The sequence below is a fragment of the Chiloscyllium plagiosum genome, unplaced genomic scaffold (assembly GCF_037043375.1).
Source record: "Chiloscyllium plagiosum isolate Xiang-an unplaced genomic scaffold, Cpla_swu_hap1 HiC_scaffold_11, whole genome shotgun sequence".
Taxonomy (NCBI): Eukaryota; Metazoa; Chordata; class Chondrichthyes; order Orectolobiformes; family Hemiscylliidae; genus Chiloscyllium; species Chiloscyllium plagiosum.
The window spans coordinates 79,324,107-79,342,847 of record NW_028270149.1 but is presented as its reverse complement, the minus strand read 5'-3'; the positions used below and the strand labels follow the sequence as shown (position 1 = coordinate 79,342,847).

Here is an 18,741-nt window from a genome sequence, read left to right as displayed (position 1 = left end):
GCATGTGCAAAGGTGCTAAGGTTGAAAATTAGCAGTTCGAGCAAAGTCATGGTAGAACAGTTCAGGTCTTGCATTGTGCTGATAGATACATCAGGCCGAAAGGGCTGAACAATCACAGACAGAGCGCAGGATGAAAATACTGCAGAAGACCGAACAGAATCATTTTGCACCCAACCCGTGTGCTCAGAAGGAAGCACAATGAAGCAAGTCCAAATGGCGAAAAGAGATATCGGCTGAAGATTCTGACAAATCACCCTGCACCAAACAACCGCTAGATGAATTGTGACTGAATGAGGAATGCAGAATAAGAACATCAGGTCAAGATAAAATGTCAGATAGATACTGATGCAACATGTGATCTTTGAAGATTTGTGTAAAGTGGTGCAACATGGTGATCCACAAGTGAAGCCTTGAAACAAGTAAATCTGAAGCTATATGATGATACCATACCTGTGCCAGAGGACAGTTCACTCTGAGAACCAAATGCAATACGAAGACATTGAGTTTCAAGTCACTGATGACAGGAAATAAAGCCACTCAGCTCAGCCACAGCAAACCCAAAGCTTAACTGATAACTTTCACATTCCAAAAACAACTTGCAACATGTTGCGGCTGTTAGACTCCTGATGTGGAATGGATTCCACAAGGAGTACAATGGTGTGTTGACAGAATTCGGATGTCTTCCTGGAGAATGACATCTTGAAGTAGCTGCAAGACCAATTCAGCAGCTGCCAAAATAAATTCCAGCTGCCCTCTGGTCCAGCTTGAAAGCTGAGGTAGAAAAGAGAAGGGAGTATCCAGAAAGTGACACCTACTACAGAATGGGTAATAGTGAAACAAACTGGAAAGCCAAAATTATGTATCAACCTGAAGGATGAAGAGATCTCACAATCCATACTGACAATTAAAGAAATATTGACAGAATTTGTAAAGGAAAATCTTCTTATTTCACCAGATGTAAAGGATACAGATTATCAAGTGAAGCGGGGATGAAAACAGTCAGTTTCTAACTAGATTTTAGATGCTATTTGCAAGAAGGTTGAACCTGCTGTAGTGATTATAACAAGGTCAACTGGTGGACCTTATGGAATATGAATTCCCTGATTTCGGCTGTTAATCTGGTCCACTCAGGGAGCCTTGGCTGACAAATAACAACAGGAATATCAAACATCCTGTTCACTCTGAGAGCTAGCTCTGAGGAAACTGGATTAGTATCAAGAGCTTTCCACATGTAAATAAAAGGTGATGAGTTACTGGCCACTATTGAGTTATTTCAGTGGCAACAAGGGAAAAGAATGCGCCTGAAGAAATTTGTTCGCAACAGTCATCTTTGAATTGGGCTAAGAATTTCTGGCATGATTCTGTTATTTGGGAACTTGACTCTTTTGCTTCTGCCATCAAACATTGAGCCCAGTACGTGGAAAAAATGCTTTACTTTTCTGGGCAATTGACATTGAGATAGATAAAAAGCAATGAGTAATTCTCCTGACAGCTTGTGGAGCTTTTTTGATTATTCAGAGCCTAAGTTTCCCTGAGGCACCAGATACTAAAACTTTCCAAGAGTTGAAGGAATGAATTAAGGAATATTTCCAAGCCATCTCTAATTCTGAGATGCTATTGATTTTATTTAGCAACTCGAGAACCAGTGGAATCCATACTGGGGGTTTTGCTAGGTTAAGATGACTGACAGAGGAATGTGACTATTGTTTAACCCTTAATGAGATGCAGAGAGACCATTTTATATGTGGAATTAGTGATGTAACCACTCAAAAGCACCTTTTGGCTGAAGCCCAACAGGACTTCAAACAGGCACTACAACTGGCTTTAACATTGGAAAATGCAGCAAGTGGAACACATGAGTTGCAGGGTATTCTGATGGAAATGGACACTCTCGCCAGGCTGACTGAGCTTGGGGAACACCACTTGAGTGAAGATAATTGCATAACCTCACTCACTTTAGACAGAGGGACTCTTGGTTAGCAAAACCCCAAACAAAGCCAAGCCTCAGACAAATAGATAAAATTTTCTTCTGGATCCAGGCTGGCAAACCATGCTGGTATATGAACTCAAGAAAGTAAAGGAGTCTCACTAGACCAAAATTGAGTAAAATAATTCATTGTCTGGTATCCAGGAGACGACACACCCTGCAAAGTCCACTTACATTTGGTTTGGAACAGTTAAATTGCTTAGCAACATCCAAATCAAAACCAATCAAAATGAACGGTTAAATGGTTACCCGGTTCTAATAAAGGTCAATAACAGTGATTCATTGATCATAGAATAATTCTAACAAAGTTCACTCTAGATTCCAACCCTTAAGTTTGCATAAGACCTTGGCCAGTCTGAGAACCTTTACAGATTAAGGGTACAACTTCGGTTCTGCTCTCTTATGAGAAGCAGCTGGTTAGTTACCACTGATTGTGGTAAAAGGCTCAGGCCCAAGCTAGACGGGGCTAAATCACTTGAGAAAGATTCACCTCGCTTGGTTCAATGTTTTTAAATTAGAAAATGGCTGCGTGAGTGAAGTCCTAATTAAATACCTGGAAGGTTTTCAGGAGAAAAAGTCTCCTTACATGTTGACCAGGAAACAATTCCATGATTCTACAAGGCCCACCCAGTGCCATTTGACATACAGTAAAAGTAGAGGCAGAAATCAGAAGGCTGGAAAGCAAACAAATCATCGAATCAGTCCAGTTTGCAGAATGGGCAGCACTGGTTGTGCTGATTGTAATGCTGGACAGGTCTGTTTACATTTGTGGGGATTTTAAACAAATGGTAAACTGCTTTTTGCAGCTGGATAAATACACAATCCTTTGCATAGAGGATTTATGTACAAAGCTAGCACGGGGGCTGTCCTTCACGAAGCTGGACATGAACCGTGTGTACTTGCAATTGTGGTTAGATGAGGATCCCCAGAAGTATGCCTCAATTAATACCCATAAAGATTTGTACTGATAGACCAGACTCTCATTTGGGGTATCATCAGTCTGTGCAATTTTACAGCGGACGACAGAGAATATTTTATAAGATCTATTCCGGTCACTATTTATCTAGATCATGTACTAACAACAGTGAAGACAAATAAGGAGCACTTAGACAACTTGGACTTTAACCTTCGATGTTTCATCCAGGTGGGCATACACCTTAGAAGGGAAAAATGTGTGTTCCAGGAACCCCTAGTGATCTACTTGGGCCACAGAGTCGACAAGACTGGGTTTCACAAATTGGAAGATACATTATAAACCTTTGAATTTGATACGGTAAAGTCTTGGATTCTCATTAGCAATAATATGACAATGTTATCTGTGAGGTTTTTGTGCTTTAAAGGAATTTATATTTGTTGCATGCTATGCACCTGATTTCTTAATTTTTGCCATTGCTTATCTATCATATCTTTTAATGCAATTGCCTAATCAGCTTTAGCCAAATGGACCTTAATTCTAGATAGTTTACATAGGCATAAAACTCAGACTTCACTAGATCCCTCTAATGCTCAAAGTAAAATTCTATCATAGTACAGTCACCCCTCTCTGAAGATGCCTTTATATTTAAGGTTAGTTCAGCCTTTCCCATAGTACAGTACTAGAATTAAATCGCCTGTTCCTTACTTTATTCTTTGACATACCACTTAGAAAACTAGCCTGCATATATTCTCTGTAGTTATTTATTATTTAATATCAGGTTTATCTCGACTGTGAACATTATGTTCCAACATGATTAATGTATGAACCTTATGACATGTACCTCTAAGTTCTTACTTTATACTCTTCCCAGCAACACAACTTCTGTCATTGGGTCTACAACTCTAAGAAATACTTCCTGCCACTTGTTTTTCCTTAGCTCCCACATAAGCTGACTTTAGTCTTGATCTGAGGAAAAATATTTTCTCTCTACTGAAAGTTTAGGATTGGAGCTAAACTGTTTTTCCATTTTGCTGATCGCTCTGGATATAATACTTTAGTTTTCAATTTTTTTCTATTTTCCTTTCTGATGCCACATGAGTCACAAATGCTCAATTGTTTGGGAATCATACCAGGTCCTGAACAGTATGGGCTATAGTGAGAAAGGTAGCAGAATGATCCAAGGTGTCTGGTGAGGCCTAACTCTATGTTGCTGCATCTTCTAACCATGTTCCAGCCATTGAGGGGAGATTCTCTCTCGGGTGGTGCTAGTTGGCTATGAAGGGGGATTGTTGATTGTTAGCAACCTTATTAACTCGACAGCTCACTTCATTCAAATGCAGCTGCCTATCCAACCATTCACAGATGGGAGCGACAAATGCTCATCATGGAAGTCAGGGTGGGGACCCGCTCACTGTTGGCTATAAAGAGCTTCCATATTTCTCACCACAGAATAGCATCTCAGGGTATTATCCACAGGCACTGGCTGCTTGTATCCCTCATCCACAGACATTGATATTCGATATTTACCTATCTATAATGGCCATTCCGATCTTCTTGCCAAATGTATGGGAAGCACAAACCTGCAGGGTGTACTGGCAACTAGCACTGGACTAAAGACCTTAAGCCATAAGAAATAGGACCAAGGGTAGTCACTTGATAAAATCATGGCTGATTCAATACTCTCACATCCACTTTCCTGCCCTATTCCGTAACTCTTGATTCCTCTACTGATCAAGGATCTATCTCTCTCAGCCTTAAATATAGACAAGGATTCTGCCCCCACTGCTCTCCATAGCAAGGAGTTCCCAGGAACTCCTGAGAGAAGAAATTCTTCCTCGTCTGTCTTCAATTGGTGCCATTTTATTTTGAGGCTGTTCCTTCAAGTCCTGGACTTTCTCGTGAGAGGAAGCATCCTCTCAGCACTCACCTTGTCAAGCCCCTTAATAATCTTATCTCCTTCAATAAGGTCACCTCTCAGCCTTCTAAACTCCAGTAAGTAGAGTCCACTCTGTTTTGCCTCTGCTCACAAGACAATGCCCCCGTATCTTGAATTATCCTTTCTTGAATTCCCTCCAATGAAATGATATTTTTCCTTAAATAAGGGACCAAAACTACTCTCAGTAATCCAGATGTGGTCTGAATAGCACCTTGTACAGTTGCACTAAGGCTCCCCTACTCTTATACTCCAACCCCTTTGAAATATTACAACATTTCAATTTGCCTTCTCGCTGAGAGGACAGTATTGAGGTAGACAGAGAGGAGTTTGGTGGGGTATAAACAGGCTGAGACAATGGGTCGGCTGGGGTGGTCAGGCTTGTGGATCCTTCCTGATCATTGTGCTCATTCGTGATGAAGGGCTTTTGCCCGAAATGTTGATTTTCCTCCTCCTCGGTTGCTGCCTGACCTGCTGTGCTTTTCCAGCACCACTCTAATCTTGACTCTGATCTCCAGCATCTGCAGTCATCACATTTTGCCAACAATGACACATAAGTCAGACTCCTGCTCATCAGCTACATATCCATCTTCAACACCATTATTCCCCCAAGACTGATCTCAAAATTGTGAGACCTAAGTCTCGGCTCTACCCCTTGAGACTGGATCCTCTGCTTTCTGACCCATAGATTGTAATTGGTGAAGATAGGCAATTGCACTTCCTCCACAGTAACACTCAACACTGGTGCCCCTCCAAGGATATGTCTTCAGCCATGTACTGTACTCCCTGTACACCTACGACTGTGTTGCCAAATTCCAAATGAACGCCATCTACAAGTTCAATGATGACACCACCGTCGTAGGACAGATACCTAACAACGACAAGTCAAAATACAGAAGGGAGATAAAGAGCCTGGTGACATGGTGCAATGAGAACCACCCCTCTCTCGATGTCAGCAAAACTAAAGAACTGATCATTGACTTCAGAAAGAGAGGAGGAGAACACATCCCCGTCTACATCAATGGGACTGAGGATGACAGGGTGGAGAACATCAACTTCCTTGGAGTGATGATAACTAACAATCTGGTCTGGAGTGCCCACATAGATACGACAGTCAAGAAGGCATAACAATGCCTCTTCTTCCTCAGGTGGCTCAGGACATTTAGCATGTCCATAAAGACCCTCACCAACTTCTCCAAGCTGAAAGCATAATTGAAAGCATAAAGGCCTGGTATGGCAACTGCTCTGCCCCAAATCATAAAACTACAGAAGTTGATGTGCACAGCCCAGACCATCACAGAAGCTAACCTTCCATTCATGGACTCCATTTACATGGCTCACTGCTGCAGAAAGGCTGCCAACATCATCAAGAAGAACATCGGTAATGATCTCCTACAACCTCTTCCATCAGGCAGAAGATACAGAAGCCTGAACACACGCACTAGCAGGTTCAGAAGCAGCAGCTTCATCCCAGTCATTATTAGACTGTTGAATGGACTCCCTAGCCTCAAATAATGCTGATCTTGCTAACGTTGCTCTCGCCTAGTGCATGCCCTGTGCAATGTAACCTCTGTGCTTCTGTCGAGGTCTTTCTGATCTATACATCCTTGCTTACCATGAACTGTCTGTACTGCTTGTAAGCAAAGCTTTTCATTGTACTTTGGTACACGTGATAATACATAAGTAAATCAAGTCTTGTTTAAAGTCCTATCTAGAGAAACAGAAAGAAGAAAAAGCAAAGTTAACAATGAAGTAACATCTCTCATTACACAGAACGAGCAACAGAGCTGGACTGTGCTGTTGTTAGAATGTGCCTCTGTGTTCTGACTCCTCTGTAACCTCAAACAGATCAAGCTGAATCAGACAAGGTGAAACAATGGTCCTATTAGAAATGACGAAATATTTGAAACAAAATAAAAAAAGATGGTATGACTGAAAGTGCTACTGGATGCTTGACAAAACTTGTATCTCTTAACTGCCATCGGAAGAGGCATATCAACCTCATCTATTAAGATTAATAGAAAATGCTTGCTCTCCTAATATTCTGTACATCCCAAGAACAAGATATAAAAACAGATCTTAAATAAATTGTATTTCAAAAATATATTCCACTTTTCCAGACCCACTCTGCAATCTCACTCTGAATGATGGATATTTTGAAATCGTTAATACAACATGGCTGCAGACAAACAACAAAACTTGTCCCGATGGATCCGAAATCTCCATTCCTCACCAGGGTCCGAGTGAGCAATACTGGGAGTAAGTACATTGCTGCAGAGAGCTGCATCGATAACCTAAACAGTAACTCCTCTTGGGACAGATGATTTGTGAATGTCCTGTTTTAATGAGAGAGAAGACGTTTGATTTCAATAGAGGTGTTATTTATGTCATATTCTTGATACAAAATAACATCACAAGAGAGGTCTTTTCATAAATAATAATACACTGACCTAACACTATGAGCTTCTTTGAACAATATTTGTGCACTGAAACCTTGAGTGAACTCTTATTTACTTTCTTGTTTATCAGAGATACTGTGGTTAATGTCCCTTTCTCTGTACTTTTAATTTAATACAGTACTGTGTTAATTCCATAGGCTTTGGAATGAATTAGGAAAACTCTCTGGGAACAGGCACCATGTTCAACAATATGAATTAGCTGAATTCATTGGGATGCAGAGTGACTAACATAGTTAGCTTAACAGTGCAATTACATTAATCTAATATTTTTCATCTATAACGAGCATTTCATATCTTTTCTGTTGTCATTTTCTTCAGTAAAGTGGCTTTACGCCGTTCAAGTTCAGTGGATGAGACTGGGGAGATAGTCTGGCATTTAGCCCTCTGTCTGCTTCTGACCTGGCTAATAGTTGGGGCAACGTTATCAAAAGGAATCAAATCTTCAGGAAAGGTAAATGATTAGTGATGAATCGTGTTATAACTAGAGACAAAGTACAGATTTCTGTAACAATGAAACTAGGACTTATGAATCTTTGTGAAGTGTAGGTGATGTTAATAGTGTCTCTCTAGGGAGTGGGAGATTGATAATTCATCAGCACTTCAGGCCTGATGGAGATCTGAAGATCTTTCTCCTGAAGGAAAGAACAGCAGCAATTCCCCCAAATCCCTGCAATGTCTCCCTCCTTCTAAGGGTTTCATCCCTGCTACCGGCACTCTGGGAGAATTTCCAATTGCTCTGGAAGGCTGAGAAGAACTGGGGAAAGGGACTGAGTAGATTAGGGCGAGCATTTGATTTGAATAAAATGCAATTTTGTCTGGACAGTGAGAATGGCAAAAACCCTGAGGAATCAATATGAGGAGTACAATTGATTCACCATGCTTGAAACGTTGACTCTCCTGCTTGTCAGATGCTGCCTGACCAGCTGTACTTTGCTAGCACCACACCTTTCGACTCTGAATACTGTGCAAGCAATACAGGAAAATCTAATCAGCTTTTCTTCATTTACAGGTGGTTTATTTCACTGCGACACTTCCTTTTGTGATTCTCGTCATCCTCCTGATCCAAGGGCTTACACTGGAAGGAGCCTCTGAAGGGATTGAATTCTACATTGGAAGACAATCAGACTTCACCAAACTGACTGAGGCTCAGGTATGCACTTCAGAATAATCCATAGCCGTTCAGCTGTGATTTTCAGTCAAGGTTTTTTCTGTTCTGAGGAAGGATCACCAGATCCAAAACGTTAACTCTGATTTCTCTCCACAGTTGCTACCAGAGCTGCTGAGCTTTTCCAGCAATTTCTTTGTTAGTTTCTAATTTCCACCATCTGTCATTCTTTGTTTTTGTTTCATGCCAAAGGTAATAATTTTAAAGAGCTACATGCTACCTTTGTGTTCCTGCTCAAATGTGGGGAAACAAAGACAGAATTTTTGTGAAAGTGCAGTGTGAGTGTCAACAGTGGGTCAGGAACCATTTCTCAGTGTCATGGATTTGGCTATGACAGTGACCATGGCATTGACATGAGTTTTTGGGTGCGATGACAATCTTCACCAGCTAATGGAAAAATTTCTTCTCACAGTGTTATGCAGTGCTCCTTCAATTGATCCTCGTGGTCATGTTGCAGACAGTGTGGGACCACAGAGAAGTGGTGGAGAGAATGAACCATGGGGTCAGTGCTTCAGGGGTTTCAATGAACTCAGGAGTGAAGTTGCATGGTACTTGAACCATTGTTTGGCAGCAGGCCATTCAGCCCATCAAGTCTAACAACTCTCTGAACAGTAATCCACCAAGACCTACCCCCAGCTTGTAACCCTGTACTTCCCATGGCCAATCCACTTAATCTGCACATCTTTGGACTGCGGGAGAAAACTGGAGTACCGTGAGGAAACCCACGCAGGTGCAGGGAGAATGTGCAAACTCCACACAGACAGTCGCCTGAGGGTGCAATCGAACTACAGTCCCTGACACTGAGGCAGTAGTGCTAACCACTAAGCCACTATGCTGCCAGTTGCATACCTTGTGCTAGGCGTATATCCTCCCTGGAACTAGGTCTCTGTCTCCACCGTCTCTATGTGATGGAGAGGCATGTGCCTGTGGAGAGGGTTTCTGCTGTCTGTCCTTGTGCTGTTGCTATTGGTATCCCTCCTGTTCCTCATCAGAGGTCCCAATTGGAGATGTACAAGCTCCCATTCTGCAGTGCTGCTTTATAGGCAGTCCAGATCGAAGTGGAAAAATCAGGAAAGTTTCCAAAATGTTATTCCACGATGAAGCTGCAAAACTGGCCTCTCAGAAGCAGTGCTGAGTGCAGGATTTTCATATAGGCAGAGAAGCAGCTCAGCAGTTTCAGTCTTTGAAGTAAATTTAGCTTGTAAGTTTCACAAAGTGATAAATATCCCCTGTGGTCTCACTTTATTGATGCTCGCAAATGTGTGCCTAGCTTTTGAAGCCAGGAGGCTGAGTTTAAGTTTGGATTAATTGGTTATTTGTCCAAAGGCTGGAACAACTCAGATGTGTCAGCATCTGTGGAGAGAAGGCAGAGTCAATGTTTCAGGTCCAGTGACCCTCCTTCAGAATGTTAACTCTGCTTTGCCTGCACAGATGCTGCCAGACCTGCTGAGATTCTACAGCAATTTCTGTTTTAGATTTCCACATTCCTTGGTTTTATTCATTACAACCCTTAATGGATTGTTTCACAACTCCAAACCTGACCCAGCCAACGCTGGAAGACGGCAGGATTATATCGGGTTTTGGGCACACTGACAAATTACGGGGATTTAAGCCCATGTCCATTCCTTGGCAGCGTAAAGCTTTTAGTTTTTTTCAGCTTCTCTTGAATTGGACCCTATCCTGTCACTAATTAGTTTTTTTCAGCTTCTCTTAAATTGGACCCTATCCTGTCACTAATTAGTTTAAAGTTCTAACTACAACCCTGATTGTATGATTCGCTAGGTCACTGGTCACAAAATAATTCAAATTAAGCCAATTGTGCAGCTCTCATTTTCTCCAGTATTTGCATAGGTGCCTCATGAACTGTAGCCCCATTTCTCCCAAAGCAGTCTTTGAGCCATGCACTTACCTTTCCAACTTAATTGCCCCATGCCAATTTGCACATGGCTCAGATACTAATCCAGATATTATTATCTCTATGTCTTTACTTTATAATTTATCCTAAACTGCTCATAATCACGCAGGCGATCCTATTTCCAAGTGTTGTTGATATCTATCTCAAACACGACAACCGGATCATTTCTTTCCCACCCCAAGTTCGTCTCTCGCCCAAAAGAGACGGCTTCTCCAAAGTTCTGCTCTGGATCTCCATACCTGCCTCACTCTCAGTCACACACACACACACCTCCACCCCGCCCGTCCCCTCCCCGTCCCTGTCCCTCAGCACAGGCTAAATTTGAAGTAATTAACCTAATGGGTCTGAAAGCCCTCTGAGGTACAGAGTCCACTGTCTCTTCCCCCTCTCTGATGTGCTACAGTGCCCGCAGTTAAGGTTCTGGCTCGACATCTCTGAGCTGAAGTTCCTTGAACAAACAATACTTGTTGCAAATATAGTCACTGTGGCTAGCACTAGATTCCACCAGCTCCCATCTACTCAAGCTGCAACACATCACTTACACAGCCGCCACAGTTTTATTTTATTAATTAATTTGGATTTTAAACATTTTCAAGACAAATTTCTTAATTTCTTCACTCTTCAGCTGTAATAGTATCTCCCGATTTAGACTACTTGACTAATTAAAAGAGACATGGAAGAAATACACACAAACCATCTACCTGTTTCTCTGTGACATAGAAATGGGTTGTTCTGCTGCTGGATTTAATCTTGCACCCTCATTGCAGATCTCACACACATCTATTCTTCTCCTTATTGGTCTGCTGTCCCCATTCCCTCATGCTGTTTATAAAGCTGCTTACCCTGTTCTCTCTCTCCCATTCTTAATGTAGCCACTGTCCCCCCGATCATTTTCATGCTGGCTCAGAAATTGTTTTTTTTAATGTACTGGTGACTGTCTCCGGGTCTTCCCATTTCTCATTCTTTTGAGACGAAGTTAACATCGAGATTCTGCGACAAATAAAAATGTGCTAGGCTTCTAAATTTTGACATTTTGATATCAATGTTGGGAAGGGGGCAGAATGGTTAGAGTAGGTTGAGATAGGAAGAGAAACTGAGGAGTAAAACAATGTAAGATGGAAAATAGTCAGATTCAATGAAATTGAACAGGAAGGGATGGAATTTCAGGAAATTGCAACAATGTAATTCTTTGGGCTGACTTTATTTTAATATCTTAATTTCAGTTAATTGTTAGACTAATGTGCTGGGCTGATTTGATTTTTATCAAAGCATCATTCAATGGACAGTCAGAATGACAACTTCCTCATGAATGGGTCACACAAGAAAAATAAAATTTTCATTCTATAAAATGGTTAATAAGGGAATCCATCAACTAACTTGCGAGAATTTGGCAGGAAATAGCAGACACAGAAACAAAGTGATGCTCCTAACTGTTTAAAGAAGATATTGTCGACCAAAGGAACCTTATTCAGTTCAGCATTGAGTTGTAGTACAAAACCAGCCCTGGTCCCTTGGGGTTAATGTAGATCTAGTTTCTCCCCTCCCAAAAAGTGGCAAAAAGCACATATAATTAGGCAGGTTGGCAAAGCCCCCTTCCCACCATGTCACAAACTACGTTCTATGTAGGAAGGTCCATGCTCACAAGTCTTGAAGTGCCACGAATTAAGTGAACAGTTAATGACCAATTTAGGTCTTTATCACCACCTTCAGTGTTAGCCTTCATAACTAGTAAGATGGCGCTAGTTTGCTGGGTTTGGTGAATGGAGGTGACCTCAAACTAAGTCAATTTGAGGTTGCTTGGAGTTCCTGCCGAAAACCACACCCCTGCCCTTTCCTCTAACTCATCCCCTCCAACTCTCCCCTTCCTGTGGCATCTCAGAGTCTTAGAGCAGCATGGTGGCTCAGTGGTTAGCACTACTGCCTTACAGTGCCAGGGATCTGGATTTAATTCTAGTATCAGGCAACTGTCTGTGTGGAGCTCGCACATTCACCCAGAGACATTTTGGATTCCTCCCACAGTCCAAAGATGTGCAGGCTGGGTGGATTAGCCATGGGGAATGCAGGGTTACAGGGATAGGGTCGTTGGGTGGGTCTGGGTGGGATGCTCTTTGTAGGGTAGTGTGGACTCAATGGGCCAAATGGCCAACTTCCACATTATTAAGATTCGATGATCTACCCTGATCAGCCATTGTCCTCAAAGGGTGCAAGCCACCATTGCCTAAGTAAACAGGGCGCCAAGTGACCAACCTAAGCACCAGAGAAGCACATGGTTCATTGTAACACCCATTTCCACACTGTGACCCTGAAAATAAACTCCAGGCCACAGATTTGTCTGTTAAATGGGTTCAAATGATGCTTCCTGATACTAATTATTTCTCCTTTCTTTGTTCCAGGTCTGGATAGATGCTGCAGTTCAAATTTTCTTTTCTTGTTCAGTGGATTCTGGCCTCTTAATAACACTGTCTTCATACAACAAATTCCATAACAACAGTTATCAAGACACCATCATTGTCTGTGTTGTTAATTCTCTCACGAGTTTTTTTGCTGGATTTGTCATCTTCTCCAATCTTGGACACATGGCTCATGTCCAAAACAAGACTGTTTCAGACATTGCACAGTCAGGTAAATGCAGAATCAAACTTTACAACATCTGTTAAAACATTTCAAAACAAATAATAAAAATGGATTGATTGCACAGTTTACACATCTCCATTCTGTTAGAAAAGTCTGGGTCTGACAGTTTTAGCTGAGCAATTAACTTTTATGGAGAAGGATCCTGAAGTTGTTCGGGAGTTATGCAAAATATTGTGATGGAAAGTTAAGATCAATTAGTTCAGCTAATTACGTAAGTACTTCAGACCTGACAAGATGTAATTTAGGATCCTAAATGATTTGAAGGAGGAGATTACAGAGGTCCCATACAAGGTTCCAACTAAGACTTGTTGGCAACAATAATCACTGTATAATCCATGGCCAAGTAGTTTTAAATAACAAGCTTAAATATATATTGATAAGTATCAGAATGTTTTTCACATTTGTTCTACAGATTACATGACTCCAGTCTGGTTTAGGGTATCAGCACTAAGATAACAGTGTTCAACAGCCCCTTGAGCACTTCAACATTTGGGGAAATGGGTTCCCCTTTTGTCATGTGGTGTCTTACCCTGCATACAGTTGTATTTGTATCCCACCGAGCTGACGACAGGCTGAGCATCATGCGCAGCACATTTACTGTTGTTGTTCTTTCTTCCTATTAGTTGGTTCTTTTGGTGTTTTCATAATGCTAGCCACAAAATGGCCTTGAATTGAATTGAATTTATTGTCATGTGTACCGATGCACAGTGAAAAGCTTTGTCTTGCTAGCAATACAGCAGATCGCATAGTTAAATAGCATAGATAAGTAACTGATAGGTAAACAGTGGCAAAAACCAAAGCACAGGTAAAAGGCAAATGCTAAGAGTTTGTGAATCCATTGTATGTCAAGCTGTGGAACTTCCTGGAACAAGAGTGGCGAGGAGAGAAGGAGGAGTGAAGCGAGGGCTGCCGGGAAGGGTACGATTTCCCGCATAAAATGGACTTACCTCAGGAGTCGGGCCTCCATTTTGCCGGAGCGGCGAGGAGAGAAGGAGGAGTGAAGAGAGGGCTGCCGGGAAGGGTGGGTTTTCCTGCATAAAAAGGGACTTACCTCGGGAGTCGGGCCTGCATTTTGCCAGAGCAGCGAGGAGAGAAGGAGCAGTGAAGTAAGGGCTGCCAGGAAGGTAAGGGCTTAATTTATATTTGGGCAGTGGCTATACCCGAGATACTACACGTGTAGTATCTCCCTTCCACACCCCTCCTCTAACTGGAAGAAAACAACCTGTAAGGTAAGGCTTTTATTTCTTATCCTTCTTTTTCATTTATTTAAGTGCATTGTTTGGTTTTAGTTAGTTCATATAAAGCTAAGCTTACAATGGCAGGGAACCTCACAGCCGTGGCATGTGACTCTTGCTTGATGTGGGAGCTCAGGAGCGTGTCTGACATTCCTGACTCTTACACTTGCAAGACGTGTGTCCAGCTGCAACTGTTGCTTGACTGCATGACGGCTGTGGTGCTGCGGATGGACGCACTGTGGAGCATCCGCGATGCTGAGGAGGTCGTGGATAGAACGTTGAGTGAATTGGCCACACCGCAGGTTAGAATTGCTGAGGAAAACAATGAATGGGTGACCAAAAGACAGAAAAAGAGTAGGAAGGCAGTGCAGGTGTCCCCTGCACTCATCTCCCTCCAAAACAGGTATATCGTTTTGGATACTATTGGGGGAGATGGCTCACCAGGGGAAGGCAGCAGTTGTCAAGATAATGGCACCATGGCGGGCACTGCTGTTCAGAAGGGCGGGAAAAAGACTCATAGGGCCATAGTCATAGGGGATTCTATTGTGAAGGGAGTAGATAGGCGGTTCTGTGGCCGAAAACAGGACTCCTGGATGGTATGTTGTCTCCCAAGTGCTCGGGTCAGGGATGTCACTGATCAGCTGCAGACCATTCTAAAAGGGGAGGGTGAATAGCCAGTTGTCTTGGTGCATATAGGCACTAACGATATAAGTAGAAAACAAGATGAGGTCCTGAAAGAAGAATTCAGTGAGCTAGGAGAGAAGTTAAAGGGGAGGACCTCAAAGGTAGTGATCTCGGGATTACTACCAGTGCCACGTGCTAACCAGTGTAGAAATGAAAAAATAGGCAGGATGAACACGTGGCTTGAGAGATAGTGTAGGAGGTAGGGGATCAGATTTGTTGGACATTGGGACCGGTTCGGGGGAAGGTGGGACTATTCCAAAATGGACAGTTGACATCTGAACCAGACCAAAACCAATGTCCTTGGGGGAGTTTTTGTTACTGCTGTTAGGGAGGTTTTAAACTAATGTGGCAGGGGTCCGGGAACCGGAAGAGAAAACAAGTAGACAGCGAGGTGGAGATTGGAGACGGTAAGAATCATGAAGATAGCATTAGTAAAGGGAAAATAGGCAGCGAGCAGGTGAGCGCAAAAGAACTGGTGGCCTGAAATGCATCTACTTTAATGCAAGGAGTGTAGTGTGTGCGGCAGATGAACTTAGGACTTAGATTGGTGCATGGGAGTACAACGTTATTGCAATCACAGAGACTTGGTTGAAGGAAGGACATGATGATTGTCAACTAAATGTTCCAGGATATAGATGCTTCAGACAGGACAGGAAGGGAAGTAAAAGGGGGGATGGAGTTGCATTGCTGGTCAGGGACGATATCACGGCTGTACTAAAGGAGGACGCTATGGAGGTCTTGGGTAGTGAGGCATTATAGATGGAGCTGAGAAATAAGAAGGGTGCAGTTACATTGTTGGGGCTGTATTACAGACCTCCCAACAGTGAGCGTGAGGTAGAAGAACAAATAAATAAACAGATTATGAATAGATGTAGAGGCAAGAGGGTAGTGGTGATGGCAGATTTAAATTTTCCCAACATTGGCTGGGATACACTTAGTGTCAGAGGTCTGGATGGAGTAGAAGTTGTACAAAGCGTCCAGGAGAGTTTTCTAGAGCAGTATGTCAATAGTCTGATGAGGAAAGGGGCCATATTGGACCTGGTACTGGGGAACGAGCTAGGACAGGTGGTAGAAGTTGCGGTGGGGGATTTCTTTGGGAACAGTTACCACAATTCTGTAAGTTTTATAATACTCGTAGATAAAGAAGAGATTGGACCTAAGGGAAGAGTGCTAAACAGGGCCAAGGCCAATTATATCAAAATTAGGCAGGACCTCGGAAATGTGGATTGGACACAGCTACTTGAAGGGAAGTCCACATTTGAGATGTGGGAGGCTTTCAAAGATAGGTTAAAGATAGTGCAGGATAGGCATGTCCCGTTGAAGGCAAAAGATAGGAAGTACAAGATTCGTGAACTGTGGATGACAGGCGAAATTGTACAACTAGCCAAGAGGAAAAGGGAAGCGTACATAAGGTCTAGGCAGAGAAGAACTGAACGAATCCTGGAGGAATATCGGAAGAGTAGGATAAGTCTTAAACAAAGAATCAAATGGGCTAAAAGGGGTCATGAAATAGCTTTAGCAAGCAGAATTAAGGAAAATCCCAAAGCATTTTTTTCTTATATAAGAAGCAAGTGGGTAACTAAAGAAAGGATTGGTCCACTAAAAGATAATGAAGGAAGGCTGTGTGCCGAACCTGAGAGAATGGGTGAGATTCTGAATGATTACTTTGCATCAGTGTTCACTGAGGAGAGGAAGATGATGAACCTTGAGATTAGAGATAGAAGTTTGATTAGTCTGGATCAGGTTGGGCATAAGTAGGGAAGATGTGTTGGGTAGGCTAGAGGTTATTAAGGTGGACAAATCCCCAGGACCGGATGGGATATATCCCAGGTTGCAGAGGGAGGCAAGAGAGGAAATAGCTGAGGCCCTGACAGATATCTTTGTGGCATCTTTAAATTCAGGTGAGGTGCCGGAGGACTGGAAGGTTGCTCATGTTTTCCCTCTGTACAAGAAGGGTAGTAGGGATATTCCGGGTAACTACAGACCAGTGAGCTTGACGTCGGTGGTGGGGATATTGCTGGAGAGGGTACTGAGAGATAGGATCTATTTATATTTGGAAAGGAATTAGCTTATCGGTGATGGGCAACATGGTTTTGTGCGGGGGAGATCGTACCTTACCAACTTGATAGAGTTCTTCGAGGAAGTGACCAAGTTGTTAGATGAAGGAAGGGTTGTTGATGTCATATACATGGACTTTAGTAAGGAGTTTGATAAGGTTCTCCATGGTAAAATAATGGAGAAAGTGTGTGCAGGGTGTTCTAGCTAGGTGGATAAAGAACTGGTTGAGCAACAGGAGACAGAGAGTAGTAGTTGAAGGGAGTTTCTCGAAATGGAGAAAGGTGACCAGTGGTGTTCCACAGGGGTCAGTATTGGGGCCACTGTTGTTTGTAATATACATACATGATCTAAAAGAAGGCACTGTTGGTATGATCAGCAAGTTTGCAGATGACACAAAGATTGGTGGAGTAGCAGAAAGCATAAGGGACTGTCAGGGAATACAGGAGGATATAGATAGACTGGAGAGTTGGGCGGAAAAGTGGCAGATGGCTTTTAATCCAGACAAATTTGAGGTGATGCATTTAGGTAAGTCTAATTCTGAAGCGAATTATACAATGAACGGAAGAGCCTTGGGAAACGTTGATGGGCAGAGAGATCCGGGAGTGTAGGTTCATTGTACCCTGAAGGTTGCTGCACAGGTGGATAGTGTGGTCAAGAAGGCATATAGTAGGCTTGTCTTCATTGGACTAGGTATTGAGTATAAGAGCTGGCAAGTCATATTAAAATTGTACAAGACATTGGTTTGGCCGTGTTTAGAATACTGTGTACAGTTCTGGTCGCCACGTTACCAAAAGGATGTGGACGCTTTGAAGAGGGTGCAGGGAAGGTTTACGAGGATGTTGCTTCGTATGGAAGGTGCTAGCTATGAAGAGAGGTTGAGTAGGTTAGGTTTATTTTCATTAGAAAAAAAGAGTTTGAGGGGGGACCTGATCGAGGTTTACAAAATCATGAAGGGGAGAGACAGGGTGGATAGAGACACGCTCTTTCCCAGGGTGAAGGATTCAATAACGAGAGGTCATGCTTTCACGGTGAGAGGTAGAAAGTTTAAGGGGGATACACGTGGCAAGCACTTCACACAGAGGGTGGTGGGCGTTTGGAACATGTTGCCAGCAGACGTGGTAGAGTTAGGAACGGTAGATTCATTTAAGATGCGTCTGGACAGATGCATGAGTAGGTGGGAAGCAGAGGGATACAAATGCTTAGGAATTGACCGACAGGTTTAGACAGCACATTTGGATCGGCTCAGGCTTGGAGAGCCGAAGGGACCGTTCCTGGGCTGTAAATTTTCTTTGTTCTTTGTTCTAAGACTCAGGGCTTAGCTGCAGGAATTTCTGAGGGTAATGCCCTGAACCCAATTATCTTCAGTTAATTCATCAATCACCTTCTCTCCATCTTGAAGGTTAAAGGTGGGGATGTTCACTGATAGTCACGCTGTCTTCAGCACCATTTGCATCTCATCAGATGCTGAAGCACTCTGTGGCCGATATACAGTGAAACCTGGACAATATGCAAAACTGAGCTGCTAAAAACAAAGTAACTTTCACACCTCTCATGTGTCGAACAATAACCATGTCCAACATGAGAGAATCTAATCCTCACCTCTCGACATTTAATGGCATTGTCGTTATTGAAATTCTTGTGGTCAAATCAAAGGCAAGGTTTCCCATTATGTGATGACTCCAAACAGGGTACACTGAACTGTTCACATCCCCTCAGTTGGTCGGAACAAGGCTAATTTAGAAAGGACCTCTTTTC

At 42.7% G+C, this 18,741-nt stretch overlaps 1 protein-coding gene across 1 annotated transcript in view; it reads left to right on the top strand.

Annotated features, from left to right (window-relative positions):
* LOC148148839 (sodium- and chloride-dependent neutral and basic amino acid transporter B(0+)-like) overlaps positions 1-18,741 on the top strand; it is a 69,418-nt gene that overhangs the window by 25,070 nt on the left and 25,607 nt on the right. The window contains exons 4-7 of the mRNA XM_087991808.1: positions 6,957-7,095; positions 7,614-7,746; positions 8,305-8,445; positions 12,769-12,997. Of these exons, the coding sequence (XP_087847934.1) occupies positions 6,957-7,095; positions 7,614-7,746; positions 8,305-8,445; positions 12,769-12,997 (642 nt within the window). The remainder of the gene's footprint in view (positions 1-6,956; positions 7,096-7,613; positions 7,747-8,304; positions 8,446-12,768; positions 12,998-18,741) is intronic.